The 14,800-nt window shown below is 40.5% G+C and overlaps 1 protein-coding gene across 4 annotated transcripts in view; it reads right to left on the bottom strand.

Moving 5' to 3' along the window:
* LOC128645842 (synaptotagmin-like protein 2) overlaps positions 1–14,800 on the bottom strand; it is a 258,116-nt gene that overhangs the window by 77,129 nt on the left and 166,187 nt on the right. For all 4 annotated transcript variants that reach the window (XM_053699133.1, XM_053699132.1, XM_053699131.1 and 1 more), the window contains one exon: positions 12,362–12,460. In XM_053699133.1, the coding sequence (XP_053555108.1) occupies positions 12,362–12,460 (99 nt within the window). The remainder of the gene's footprint in view (positions 1–12,361; positions 12,461–14,800) is intronic.

The following is a 14,800-nucleotide window of genomic DNA, read 5'->3' on the forward strand; positions in this document are numbered from 1 at the left end:
AATCCACTGTGGCATTAAGCAATCTGCTGGAAATGGCCGCCTAAATCAAGATTGACGTCAGGGGGACTTTAGTTAGACACTCCTCACCATTGTCCTGCTTACTACTCTCTATGCTATAGAGCAAAGGCCAAACCACACTGGTCTATCACGGAAAACAGGCTTTAAAATATGTCCCAGGCTTCTAAGAGAAAATCAAAACCGTCCCATCCACCCCGGAAAACAGTTGCAGATCATTTTAAAAGTCATCACGCTGGGAAATCCCAAATGTATAGGGAATCTGCCTCTGCACTGGAGGGCAGCGAATCTGAAGGCAGCATGGACTCCCAATCCCCTATACCAGATGCTCTGTCTGCCAATATTGTTGATGTCCTAACCAGGCGTATGAACCTCCTTCAAGACACGCTAACAAAAGAAATTAAAGGTTCTACAGCTGAGCTTCGTAGAGAAATTGGTGCATTAGGAGAGCGCACTGAAACCTTAGAGCGCAAACAAGAAGACCTAATTGTGGATCATGCCCACCTACAAGCTTACTCTCAAAACCTAGCGATACAGATATCTGATCTGGATCTAAAACTAGCCGATATGGAGGACCGCTCCAGACGAAACAATCTGAGATTTCGTGGAATATCAGAGGAAATCGGCCCCCAAGAACTGGAGTCTTATGTTTTGGAGTTTTGTAATATCTTACTACCTTCTTTGGATCCGCCTGGTCTCCTGTTAGACAGAGTCCACAGAGTAGCACGGCCTAGATCTGTTTCCCAAGACAAGCCCAGGGATGTCCTAGCTAGGATCCATTTCTTCACCCATAAAGAGAAGATACTGAGAGAGCTGGTTAACAAACCTCAACTCCCGGATAAATTCCTCCAAATTACTGTGTTTCCGGACATCTCCAGTTACACCTTGCAGAAAAGGAGATCCTTCAGGAATATTACTCAAATCCTAAGAGCGGATAATGTCAGATATAGATGGGGATACCCAACAAGGCTCATAGTTACTAAGAATGGTGAGACTCACACAATTTTTACCCCTAAAGAAGGGTTTGACCTGCTACAAAGCTGGGGCCTAACTTCAGCTAAACCCCGATCAGAAGCAGATTTTTTGACCTCTAGAGACTGCTCTGAAACCACGAGCACGGCTCAATCATCGCAGAAACCTAGTCGTACCAACACCCCGCAGGTCACAAGAATCCGAGCTAGTGCCCTAGAATTCACTCCTGGACTCCAAAAGCCTACTAAATGAGAGATAGATAGCTCTGGTCTTTACACCTAACCGCTCCTGTTTCCATACTGTTTCTACATCTGAAATTGAGTAAAATGTATATCTTGTTGAATATATTTATCATGTGTTAATTGTTCATTATCTAAATGGTGTGGGGCGACCCGGGATTCCCCGTGAAGGAGGGGCGGCTTGCCCAGAGATACCTGATTTCCTAAGTAATTATCTCCTCGCGGTTAGGACTCAAGGGTGCTCCCTACCCCATTGTACTATCCAAGTAGCTAGACCTCCCTTGAACATTTACTTGTTGCTAAATTGAATTATTCCTAGGGATAGTAGAAACCTTGGTCCATTTCATAACACTAATGATATCTATCACTATGTTAGTAGATAGGTAATATGCTATTCAGTTTGTTGTAAAGACAATGGTTTGTTCTTTTTGTTCATACTCCCCCAATGACAGTCAATCTACATCTACAAGTTACATACTTGTACTACCCCCCCCCCCCCCCATATACGCAAATTTATTTGTGCTATCCCCTTATACGGGGACTGGAGAAGTCAGTTTTGTATTCAAACACACTTCTCCTCTTGGTGATCCAGTGGTTCACCATACTGGCTACAGTTTTTAAATCTCACCTAATTCACACAATTACGATTGGCTCAAACCTATAGTCTTATTTGTACTGTCTGTGTTCAACAGTTGTTTGTCCAGTTCATTTGTTTAACATTTTCACGTTCTCTCTTTTACTTTTCTCTTATTACACCTCAGGTGTTGTTATTGTCCACTAATACGAACGCTGAATTTAGGGTTCATCAAGTGCCATATTTAGGTGCGCAGACCCAGGCGGGGTGAGTTACATTCCTAATTCCTCTCCCTTTCCTTGTCCCTTATTGCCTACCCCTCCCCCTTACCCTTCCTAAACTTAAAGATGGCGGCGACTTCTAATAGTATTTCCTTTGCAACCTTAAATGTCAAAGGACTTAATTCACAAGAAAAGAGAAGCATGCTTACCAATATCATGAGGTCTCTGAAAGTCCAAGTTGTATTTCTGCAAGAGACTCATTGGCTTGCGACAACCCAGAACCCATACAGAACCCCTGAATATCCTATAGTGGTCCTAGCCTCCCATACTGAGAAAACCAGAGGTGTAGCAATTGCCATACATAAATCCCTACATTTCGAACATATCCATGCAGAGAAAGATAACCAGGGACGATTCCTATTGCTTAACTGCAAGTTAAATGGTATCCTGTTTACTCTTGCCAATATATACGCCCCAAACCAATTACAATCTAAATTCTTGAAAGGGATGCTGGTTAAAATTGAGAAACACAGGATGGGAACGACAATCTTAGGGGGCGACTTTAATATGATTTGGGATCCCCTACTGGATAAGAAAGTTCAGAAAGGGAAAAAAATTGATGCATACTCTATAACCACTGCTAATAAATTTCGACAATACATTATCCAGCATAATCTATATGACATATGGAGGGCGCTCCACCACGATGACAGAGACTATACATACTTCTCCAGACCCCATAATTCATACTCCAGACTTGATCATTTCTTCACTGACTCGTGGACATTGAATAGAGTCTTAACGTCACATATTAGGGTTTGCCCTTGGTCGGACCATGACATCCTTACGTTTACCCTCTCTACAGATTTCACCACAGAATCTAGACCTAGCTGGAAACTCCCGAAACAAATGCTCCAAGATAAAACCTTTAAAACCTCACTTCAAGCCTCTATTATAGAGTTCTTGAGAATAAATGAGATCCCAGATATGTCCCCTCAAACAGTGTGGGCTGCGTTGAAAGCATACATAAGAGGGATATCTATTAGAAGAAAGGCAATATTACGACGCCAAGCCGGTCTACCTCTGGGTCTCCTCTTGGTTGAGCTACGCTCTGCAGAACAAGAGAATAAAAATTCTCCAACTACAGATCTGGCTGACAAAATTGGGGAACTAAGAGCACAACTGGCAGATAGGGAACTGCAGAGAGTTAAAGACTCCTATGCCCGATTCCGACAGCTGATGTACTGTCAAAGCAACAAGGCCTCGACCCTTCTTGCTCACAAATTAAAAGGCAGAACAGCGGCAGCTAGAATTCTGTCACTCAAAAGAGACACTACCTCGGTCTCCTCACCCAAAGAAATTGGAGAGACGTTTGCGTCATATTACTCTGACCTATATCATCTTAAGCCTTCAATGGCTAACAAGGAATCCTCCGCACAGGAGGTTATGGATTTTCTGCAGAGCCTAGGTTTGCCAACTCTCCCAGAGGATGATAGAGAGGCACTTAAAGCCCCATTCTCCCTCACGGAACTTAACCTAGCCATTAAGCATACTCAGAATAACAAGGCTCCAGGTCCTGATGGCTTCCCGGCAGCCTTTTACAAACTGTTCAAAACAGAACTAAACAAGATCCTCCTGAGGGTCTTTTGTGAAGCCCGAGAGGCAGGTTCGTTTCATAAAGAATTTTTACAGGCAGTGATCCTGCCCATTCCTAAACCGGACAAAGACCCCTCGTTATGTACGAGTTATAGACCAATCTCATTAATAAACGGGGATGTTAAACTTTATGCGAAACTATGGGCTAACCGCCTTAATAGCTTGCTCCCAAAGGTGATCCATACGGACCAGGTCGGGTTCACGTTCGGTAGGGAGGGCCCAGACAACTCTCGGAAAATGTTGAACATACTTACAGAGTCATCCAGGCTGAGGCTGCCCATGCTGGCCCTGTCACTAGACGCAGAGAAAGCGTTTGACAGGGTCAGATGGGAATACTTGTGGCACACGCTCGCCCAATTTGGCATACCTAACGTAGTGATCACGGCAATACAAGCCCTATATTCTTACCCCTCTGCAACGGTTAGAGGTCTGGGATTTGCCTCTCCGACCATTCATATTACTAATGGCACTAGGCAAGGATGCCCTCTGTCACCCTTAATTTTCTCCATGGCCATTGAACCTTTGGCTCAGGCTATTAGGCAATCACGCGCAATCAGAGGTGTCCAACTTGGCAGGGAGGCTGTGAAGATAGCATTGTACGCGGATGATGTGACACTATTCCTAACGAATCCAATAGGCTCCTTGCCGGCACTTTTTGATATTGTCGCCGAGTTTGGAGCTCACAGCTACTATAAGGTTAACGTCTCCAAAACGGAGGCTCTACCGGTATGCATTCCAACCTTTGAATTGGATGTATTGCAAACATCATACTCCTTCCGATGGTCACAAACCACTATTCGACATCTGGGGGTACAACTTGGTCCGGATCCAAAAATGGTGATCAATGTTAACTACACAGATCTCATTAGAGTGGTCACTGGGCTTACCTCTTCCTGGAGCCTTAAAGAGATTTCGTGGCTGGGTCGTATTGCATCTTTTAAGATGACGATCTTGCCTAAAATCCTATATTACTTTCGTTGCATCCCACTAAATGTCCCCAATGCTTTAATAGACAAGCTCCAGTCTCTTGGACAGCGCTATATTTGGGGGCAAATCTAAGCCTCGGATTGCGGCGAAAATACTTCAAAAAAAATATGAATATGGAGGGGTTGCAATGCCTAGTATACGTGGCTACTATGAAGCAACCAGGTTATCACATGTCATGGCATGGGCGAACAAAGGAGAACCGCAGGGATGGAAAAACATAGAGGCACTAGCCCTCCCTTTGGGCTTAGAACTAGCGGACCTACCCTGGATCCCTAGCCACTGCCTGGATGATCTGGGACTAAAAAACGCCATTGTTAGAGATACTCTAAAAGTTTGGCATCACCTTAGAAACCTACGCGACATTGCCCCGCATCCGTCCCCCATTCATTCCCTGTCAGCTTTGCTGACAGCTCTACCTGATACGCATGTCCTACATTGGTGTGAGTGGGGCCTGCATTCGATTTCCAACCTATACCCCGCCGGTACTCTACTCACTCCACATACTATTGGAACAATTATCCCAGAAACCCCTCTTTGGGTTTCCTTTGAATACTCGAGACTTTACACTTTTATGACATCCTGGGGATTCACCAAGACCCTAAATAGACCCCTGACTAACTGGGAAAAACTGTGGCAGCTTCCTATCAAGACTCCTAGACTCATATCGTTTCACTATGACCTCCTACAGATGTCCACTAACAGAGACAGACCCTGGCAACTAAGGGCCTGGGAGGGAGACCTATCCAGACCAATTACAGATAAAGACCTACGCACAGCTATGACGTTAACTAAAAAGACGGTTCACTGTGCAAACACCTTGGAGGCCTACATGAAGCTATTTCTGAAATGGTACTACACCCCCTCGAGACTGTCACAAATGTTTCCTACAACGTCTCCTATGTGCTGGAGAGAATGCATGCAAAGAGGCTCAGATATTCATGTATGGTGGGACTGCCCAACACTTGCACCCATGTGGGGTCAGATAGCTAACCTATGCACCAACCTAGGGCTCTCTATCCCACTCACCCCTGTAATAGCTCTTCTGCACATCTTTCCAAGAAACGTTCCAGCCCATGTTTCCAAACTGATCATCTTTGTCCTAGCGGCCATGAAACTGGCAATAGCAAGGGCCTGGAAGCAGGCCATCCCTCCAGATATTTCAACTGTTACATCTATAATACAGATGTACGCTAAAATGGAACAAAGTTTCTATTTTAATATGGATAAAGAAGACTTATATTGGCAGATTTGGGAGCCTTGGTTTACTCACCAGGGAAATCATAGTTAAATATGTAGACATGAGACAATCCCCGACCACCCACTTTAACGTATTTTATTTCTCATACCTAGTTATAATGAGGTAGGCAATTGATGACTCCCGCCTTTCTAAATCTATTGTCAAACTCTGACCACCCTCCTCCTCTCCCCTTTCCCGCTCCCCCCTCCCCTCTATCCCCCCCCCCCCCCTCCTAGAATATGCTCTGCCCTAACCCGATATCTCTCCCCCCCCTCTCCACCCCCTCAAGGAGGGTCTCCCCCGCCTGGGAACCCGCATTAGGGTCACTAGTAGAAGTGTGTAGAAAGGCATTTCCGAACTGACTCTATGAAGTCTATAGAAAGTTGAGTTCATGTACGGGACTGGAATATTACCCTGGTCCCTATATTTAGGTTTGTTCATAATAACTGAAAATGAGGTTTATGTAAATGTCATTATATTTTAAATCTGATATGCTCATTCCAGATGTTTTAGTTCACTAATAATGTATATACCCACGATGTAGCTACAACAAAAGTATTGTATGTATACATGTATAGTTCCTGGACATTTGTGTTGCAATATTTGTTGTTATGCATATTCCTCAATAAAAAGATTTAAAAAGAAAAAAAAAAAAAAGTCTAAACAGGACAAGAGGGTATTATTTAGTGATACTGAGTATGATTATGATACTTCAGATAGTGATTCTGCATTAGAAACACAAGGTGAATCAGATTAATTTGTTAATCAATCATCAGTATTGCATACACCCAGTATCCGAGTACAGGAACAGTCACTCTAGGGGTGGTAATAGGGAAAAGAAATTGGATGAAAGAGAGGTCTTTTGGATCCTACACCTTAAAACGAGGGTGCCTTCAGGTTTAAATTCAAGAATGGATGTCAACATGTTTATTAAAAATGAATGTAATTTGAAAATATTTTTCCATTTGATGTATATTATTATATTATTATTTTTCAAACTAATTAATTCGTAATTAATATATGTTTTTATATAGCATTGAACCTACATAGACTACCTTCAATAATCATTGATATATAGACTAACATGGTATGCAGTATGCATTTTAGGTTTCAATTTGTTCTATATGCTTCATTTTGAAAAAGCAACGGGCTTTAAAAACATAAAAACATAAAAACATGCATTTATGTATATATCTGTATTAATTTTGGTATTGTTATTTGAGGATACGATTAATGTTGTAATGAGTATATTTTGTGTTGGGTCTGTATGTGTGTTTTTCAAATTTCAGGCTTAGCAAATCATGCAGGGTGTTAGTTATATTATGTTAAGGATCTTTAGGGGTTAATTGAATTACTTAATTGATGTTTTTCTATTGGATGTTAAAAACTACTTATAGAGCTCACCTACCCCCTGTTCCCTATCAGTGAACAAGTGCCCTAGAGGCATGAAACACGTATGATGTCACAGGGGGATCTTGGTTCCCCATGTTTTTCCTTGCAGTCTTGTTTTTATCTGGGCTACCGTCCATATCTATGTTTTTAACGCGTTGTACTGAATAAAGGAGCTTTTTACTCATCTATCCTGGAGTGCCGAAGACTTTCTTGTGTTTCTATATATATATATATATATATATATATATATACATACATATACACATATGTATTTATGCGTTTAGAATGTGTATATATGTCTGTAGAAACATATATACACATATAAATACATTTGTATACATATATATATATATATATATATATATATATACACACACACATTTAAGACCATCATCTTTAGACATGTATATGTATTTATCTCTATGTTAAAGCCCTTTGCATCCTCTTTTTCCTATTCATCTCATATCTTTGAGCCCTTATAACTTTTGTGTGCAATATTTTTTTTAAATAATTTTTATTAGATGGTGTTATTATGAGTGTAAGTGTACTTTGTAATATATGTTTGATGTGTTTTGTGACACTTTTTTTTTCACAAAACAGGTAACCATTGCTCTGAGGTTGCGGTAATCATTCTAGGGTAAATCGATATTGCGCTCATGCGTTTGCATTTACTTTCAATTTGCAATATGAGCGCAATTTAACTTGCGTGCAAACCATGGTGAAAACCCAATATCGCTTGCGCGCAAACGATAGTGCTCCACTCGTAATCTAGCCCCTTATATACTATTTAAAGAGACACTGAACCCAATTTTTTTTCTTTTGTGATTCAGATAGAGCATGCAATTTTAAGCAACTTTCTAATTTACTCCTATTATCAAATTTTCTTCATTCTCTTGGTATCTTTATTTGAAAAGCAAGAATGTAAGTTTAGATGCCGGCCCATTTTTGCTGAACAACCTGGGTTGTTCTTGCTGATTGGTGGATAAATTCACCCACCAATAAACAAGTGCTGTCCAGGGTTCTAAACCGAAAATTGGCTGGCTCCTTAGCTTAGATGCCTTCTTTTTCAAATGAAGATAGTAAGAGAATGAAGAAAAATTGTTAAAAGGAGTAAATTAAAAAGTTGCTTAAAATTGCATGCTCTCTCTGAATCACGAAAGAAAAAATTTGGAGTTAGTGTCCCTTTAAGCTATGTAAGCATTTGTAGGGGTTTCTTTTCATTGTGAACTATGACAGTAACTACTAGGAGCATTAGTAGTATTCTGTAGCATATTTACAAAAACTCACCACCATGGAGAGAAATTAAGCTAAGTCTTTGGATTTGAACATTTATGTACGTGCCTCTCCTTCAAATCCAGAACCGTGCACAGCGACATAAATGGCTCTCAAGCTAAAATTTGCCTTTCTACAATTGTTTAAGTTACCTCACAGTACTGACAAAACTTCTTAAATAATCTCACCAGACCAAAGAACTTTAGATCATCAGACGCAGTATCAAAAAAACCTTCCATCATTAGCAGTTAAATATAATTCCCAGTGTGTTCTTTTTTCAAATTATCTTCACTGGACCTATGGCTATGGTCAAACCATGCGCATAAACTCAATTTTAACAACCCGTTTGGATCATCTAATGCTCAAATTTTTAATCCCTCATTTTAAGGTAGGAAGGGTAAAAAACATGTACCGAAGACCACCCTATGGAGCAATTTTATTTTTTAAGAGTAGCGTTCCCAAAGTGAGCTTATTTACATTTTGTGTGGTTAATTAGGTAGCGGATTAGAAGGCAGCAAGACTTTGTATAAGACAAACTTTTTTTTTTTAATATATATTAAAAGGGACAGTCTAGTCCAAAATAAACTTGCATAATTCAGATAGGGCATGTCATTTTAAAACAACTTTCCAATTTACCTTGATCACCAATTTTGCTTTGTTCTCTTGGTATTCTTAGTTTAATTTCTTAGACCTTGAAGGCCGCCTCTTATCTGAATGCATTTTGACAGTTTTCACCACTAGACGGTGTTAGTTCATGTGTGCCATATAGATAATACTGTGCTCACGCACGTGGAGTTACCTAGAAGTCAGTACTGATTGGCTAAAATGCAAGTCTGTCAAAAGAACTGAAATAAGGGCGGCAGTCTGCAGAAGTTTAGATACAGGATAATCACAGAAGTAAGAAGTACATTAATATACCTGTGTTGGTTATCCAAAAGAAGGGAATGGGTAATAAAGGGATTATCTATATTTTAAAACAATAAAAATTCTGGTGTAGACTGTCCCTTTAAGAAAGCAAAAATGAGTTCACATATTTGTTCTATATCATTAATGGGCAATCTGTGAATGTGTCTACTTAGCATGTGCAATAAAACAAATGAAAACATTTTATTTTAACAGCAGAATGTCCTTTTATACTGTGTGCGTGTGTCTGTTCATATATGCATGCTAGCTTGTGTGTGTGTCTGTTCATATATGCATGCTAGCTTGTGTGTGTGTCTGTTCATATATGCATGCTAGCTTGTGTGTGTGTCTGTTCATATATGCATGCTAGCTTGTGTGTGTGTCTGTTCATATATGCATGCTAGCTTGTGTGTGTGTCTGTTCATATATGCATGCTAGCTTGTGTGTGTGTCTGTTCATATATGCATGCTAGCTTGTGTGTGTGTCTGTTCATATATGCATGCTAGCTTGTGTGTGTGTCTGTTCATATATGCATGCTAGCTTGTGTGTGCGTCTGTTCATATATGCATGCTAGCTTGTGTGTGTGTCTGTGTGCCCAATGTGCACATCTGTATGAAAAACAAACGTTAGTGAGCTCTAAAAAGTAACAAACTTTGGGCTAGATTACAAGTTGAGAGCTAATTTATCACACGCCCGCAAACGCCTGATAAATAACCAGCCATTACAACTGGTTATTGCTACAGCGAGCTTGCGGTAGCAATTAGCACTCATAAAATTAACCAGAGATCAGATATTTGGTTAATTTTAGAATTGTCCCCCAATTGGCACAAAATACAATGATGTGTAGTTTATTAAAAAAATAAAAATTGAAGCAGTTATGAGGGCTGAAAGTTGGCGGATGTGGGGTGTTAGAGAAAAAAAAAAACGGCACTAAAAAGTGCCTTTACATTGCAGTCTATGGGGAATCTGTGTTCCCTGTAAATATATATGTATATGCTTATATACATATATATTTATGTGTTAATATGTTTATATACACATATTAACACAAATCCTATATTATAAAAGGCCAGGTATGTTTGTCCGATGCATTTATGCGCAGTAGAGACTGCGTGAGGCAATCATACCTGGCCTTAGGAATCAAATCAGTATCCAGTGATCAGTGTCGGCCGCGAGGCCTTAAGGCTCAGTGGTAGCTCGCATGTGCGTGTGCGAGAAAGGCCTTACACAGCGGCAGGGAGGGGGAGGAGGGAGAGGGGAACATATCTGGCCATAAATCACAGGGGTAGGGAGGAGGGATGAGGGAGGGGGCTGAGGGGAACATACCTGGCCTTACATAACAGCGGCAGGGAGGGGAACATACCTGGCCTTACATCACAGCGTCAGGGAGGGATGAGGGAGAGGGGAACATACCTGGCCTTACATCACAGCGTCAGGGAGGGGGAGGAGGGATGAGGGAGAGGGGAACATACCTGGCCTTACATCACAGCGTCAGGGAGGGGGAGGAGGGATGAGGGAGAAAGGAACATACCTGGCTTTACATCACAGCGTCAGGGAGGGGGAGGAGGGATGAGGGAGAGGGGAACATACCTGGCCTTACATCACAGCGGCAGGGAGGGGGAGGAGGGATGAGGGAGAGGGGAACATACCTGGCCTTACATAACAGCGACAGGGAGGGGAACATACCTGGCCTTACATCACAGCAGCATGAACGAGGGATGAGGGAGAGGGGAACATACCTGGCCTTACATCACAGCAGCAGGGAGGGGGGAGGAAGGAAAAGGGATGAGGGAGAGGGGAAAATACCTGGCCTTACATCACAGCGGCAGGGAGGGGGGAGGAGGGATTAGGGAACATATCTGGCTTCACATCACAGCGACAGGGAGGGGGGGATGAGAGAATCAGGAGGGGGGTTGAGGGAGAGGGGAACATACCTAGCCTTACATCATAGCAGCAGGGGGGGAGGAGGAAGGGGGGCTGAGGGAGAGGATAACATACCTGGCCTTACATCACAGCGGCAGGGAGGGGGGAGGAGGGAGAGGGGATCGGGAGAGGGGATGAGGGAGAGGGGAACATACCTGAACATACCTGGCCTTACACATTTTGGCTAGTATATATGTAAATATATATTAGTATATATGTAAATATTTATATATATATATATATATATATATATTTGCTGCCCATCACTGTGCAACTTACCCCCTTTGCTGCACTAGTTTTCATGCTGAGTCTCACGGTATGAGAACGAGGCTCCCATTGGAGCCTATGGAAGCGGACTCTCATGAGCACAATGCTCCCCTGCAATGCGAGGTTGCGTTCGCATTGCACCTGACTTGTAATACCAGCGCACATTTGCATACACTGCTATTACTAAGTGGAGTGCAAATATTGCTTTTGAGGAAGCAATATTTTGCACTCAACTTGTAAACTGGCCCTTTATTGGATTAGTAAAAAATGGAAACATATTAAAGTAGTCAGAGTAAATTACATCTAACGCATTTTGTCTCAGTGTGCCTTAAAAAAAATTCTGCCTAGGGGTTCCTTAGATTAATTTTCAGCCCCAGGTATTTAGTCAGAGCCTACAGAACAGAAAACTAAATGGCTTCTTGTAAGTAATAGAAGCTGCAACCATTTTTATTGTGTGTGCTAAGTTCTGTGGTATACAAAGAGCTATCTCTGTACCTAGTAACAACTTATTTGTTGGAATAATAATTCCAGAAGACATTGAAAATACGTCTTTATGAAACCAAAGCCTAAAAATGTAAAGTTGAATTGAATACCATTTATAAAAGAATTGGACCAAATACACATTATAAGAAACAAGTGTTTAGAGGAAATATAGGAGAATGATTATATGCTTGTTTTATTTACTAATTAACATAAAACTTACTCTCAGTGGTGGTATAGATATTCACCATGCTTCTTGCATTGCTAAGGCTAGTGATCTGTGAGGTGTTAATGGTTTCTGAATTTTCACTGGCTCCCAAGTCTGTGAAATGATACAAAGCACAGAAATAAGTTTAGCTTTTACTGTATTACAGGTTGAAAACAGTACAGGGTATAGAGGTTGTTTTTTAAAAATGTTTTTGATTCCTCTTGCCTACATCTCAGACCTTGTCTCCAGATACTCTCCCTCCTGTCCCATTCGCTCTGCTTGTTACCTCCTCACATTCCCGTTTACAGGACTTCTCCAGACTGGCTCCAGACTCTCCCCTAGTTTTAAAAGCTTCAAGCACTCCCTAGAGACTCTACTGTTCAGGGATGCATACAACCTACACTAACCTTTCTTTATACCAGTTCCTCTCCTCCATTGCTATCCCCTGAACCCCCTTAGCAGAGCCCAACTGTTTGCAGATCCTCTTCATAAGAGCAAACTACAACAGTGTGACTCTCGGCAGGGCCCTCTACCCATTTGATCCCTATAAATGTTACCTTGTATACCGTCTATGTTTATAGCGCTGCGGAATCTGTTGGCGCTATACAAATAACCAATAATAATAATCATAATTCAAATGACAGATGGTCTATTATAATACTAATCAGTGTGGATAAAAATAATTTCATTTTAAAAAGAATTACAAAGATAGTTTTGTTTTTTAATGCAACTCAGATTTTTTTTAAATCTGATCATTGTATTTAAATCATTTTTTTTCATTTAAATCTGATTTCTTTAATAAAATACTTTTTGAGAAAATGTTTAGCTATATATAGTTTTTTCTATTTAAGATACATTATAGCCCAGATGTTATTTATCCTGAAATAAGGGTTATGTTTTAATTATGTAGAATGAAGCTGAAATGTTTAATATTTTTAGTAAATTCATTCCATTAATCCATTCACAATATCATGTTCTCCAGGAAGTTTCTATAACATTATTTTGGGCAATTTTTCTCTCTAGACAATAGATTCTCAAAACTATGAATTTGTGTCTGCAGCGATAACATGCCACTTCTTCACAGCAAAAAAAATGTTTAAAAAATCCACATATAGTGTTGAGAAAAATACCTTAGTCCCATTGTAAATCTGCAAATCTATGTACACAGAATAAACCCCTTAAAAGGACAATAAAGGCAAAATTAAACTCTCATGATTCAGATAGATCAAGCAGTTTTAAGAGACTTTCAAATTTACTTCCATTATCTAATTTATCTTTTTATATACACGCTTTCTGATGCACCAGTGCCTACTGAGCATGTGAACAAATTCACTAGGTATATGTATACTAGTCTGATTGGCTGATGGTTGTCACATGATACAGGGGACCGACAAATAGTGAAAAAGAATAACTTTGTCAGAAAAAAAATCTACTGCTTATTATGCACTTGTTAATTATGTAATTCTACTATATTGAATGGTACTTTAAGCTTTGAGAAGTTAAATGAATAGAAGATTATTGGAGCTAAAGGGACACAAAACCAACATTTTTTCTTTCATGCTTTAGAAAGAGCATGCCATTTTAAACAACTTTCAAATGTACTTCTATTATCTAATTTGCTTCATAGTCTCTTTATATGCATTGCTGAAAAGCATATCTAAATAGGCTCAGTAGCTGCTGATTGGTAGCTGCAAATAAATGCCTTGTGTGATTTGCTCACCCATGTGCATTGCAATTTTTTTTCAACAAAGGATAGCTACAGAATTAAGCAAATTAGATAATAGAAGTAAATTACAATGTTTAACATTGTATTCTCTATCTAAATCATGAAGGGAAAAAAATTGGGTTTCATGTCCCTTTAAATAGATCTGCACGGAGGAGGCAGGGCTTGGAGCCGTTCGAGGATGGAGCTGTAATCACTTAGCTCCGTGAAACACTGCTCAAATTTGGGTTTAAACAAGGCAAACATCGCTCCCATAATTTCCAAGAATAAAGGGGAAGGAGAGATGAGTGCACAACAAGAGGATGGAGGCGTAAACTGAGCACGCTGGAGACAAACTAATAGCGCTTAAGGCAGAAGCTGAAGGGAGCCGGTCGCCATCTTGGCCACGAAGTGTAACTGTCTGCACCTAGAGGATAACACTGAACAAATCGGCTGATCCGCAACGGAGGTAGACGGATACAACATCCTGGACATAAGGATACAATCCGACATCCAAGTAAGACAAAATGGATATATTTGACCATGAATAAAATAATGTATTAAGGGAAGGAAGAAACCGACAATAAGGGCATCAGGAGGGAAAGGAAAAATATAAACAAATAAGCGTTAGCTGAAAGATATATAAGCCCTCATATAAGAAGAGGATTGCAAGGAGTGATCTCTCTTTTCAAGTATTAAAAAGGGATAACACAGCTTATTAAAGCAACAAAGGCTTACAATATTTTAAGCTT

The sequence above is a fragment of the Bombina bombina genome, chromosome 1 (genome assembly GCF_027579735.1).
Source record: "Bombina bombina isolate aBomBom1 chromosome 1, aBomBom1.pri, whole genome shotgun sequence".
In the NCBI taxonomy this organism is placed as follows: Eukaryota; Metazoa; Chordata; class Amphibia; order Anura; family Bombinatoridae; genus Bombina; species Bombina bombina.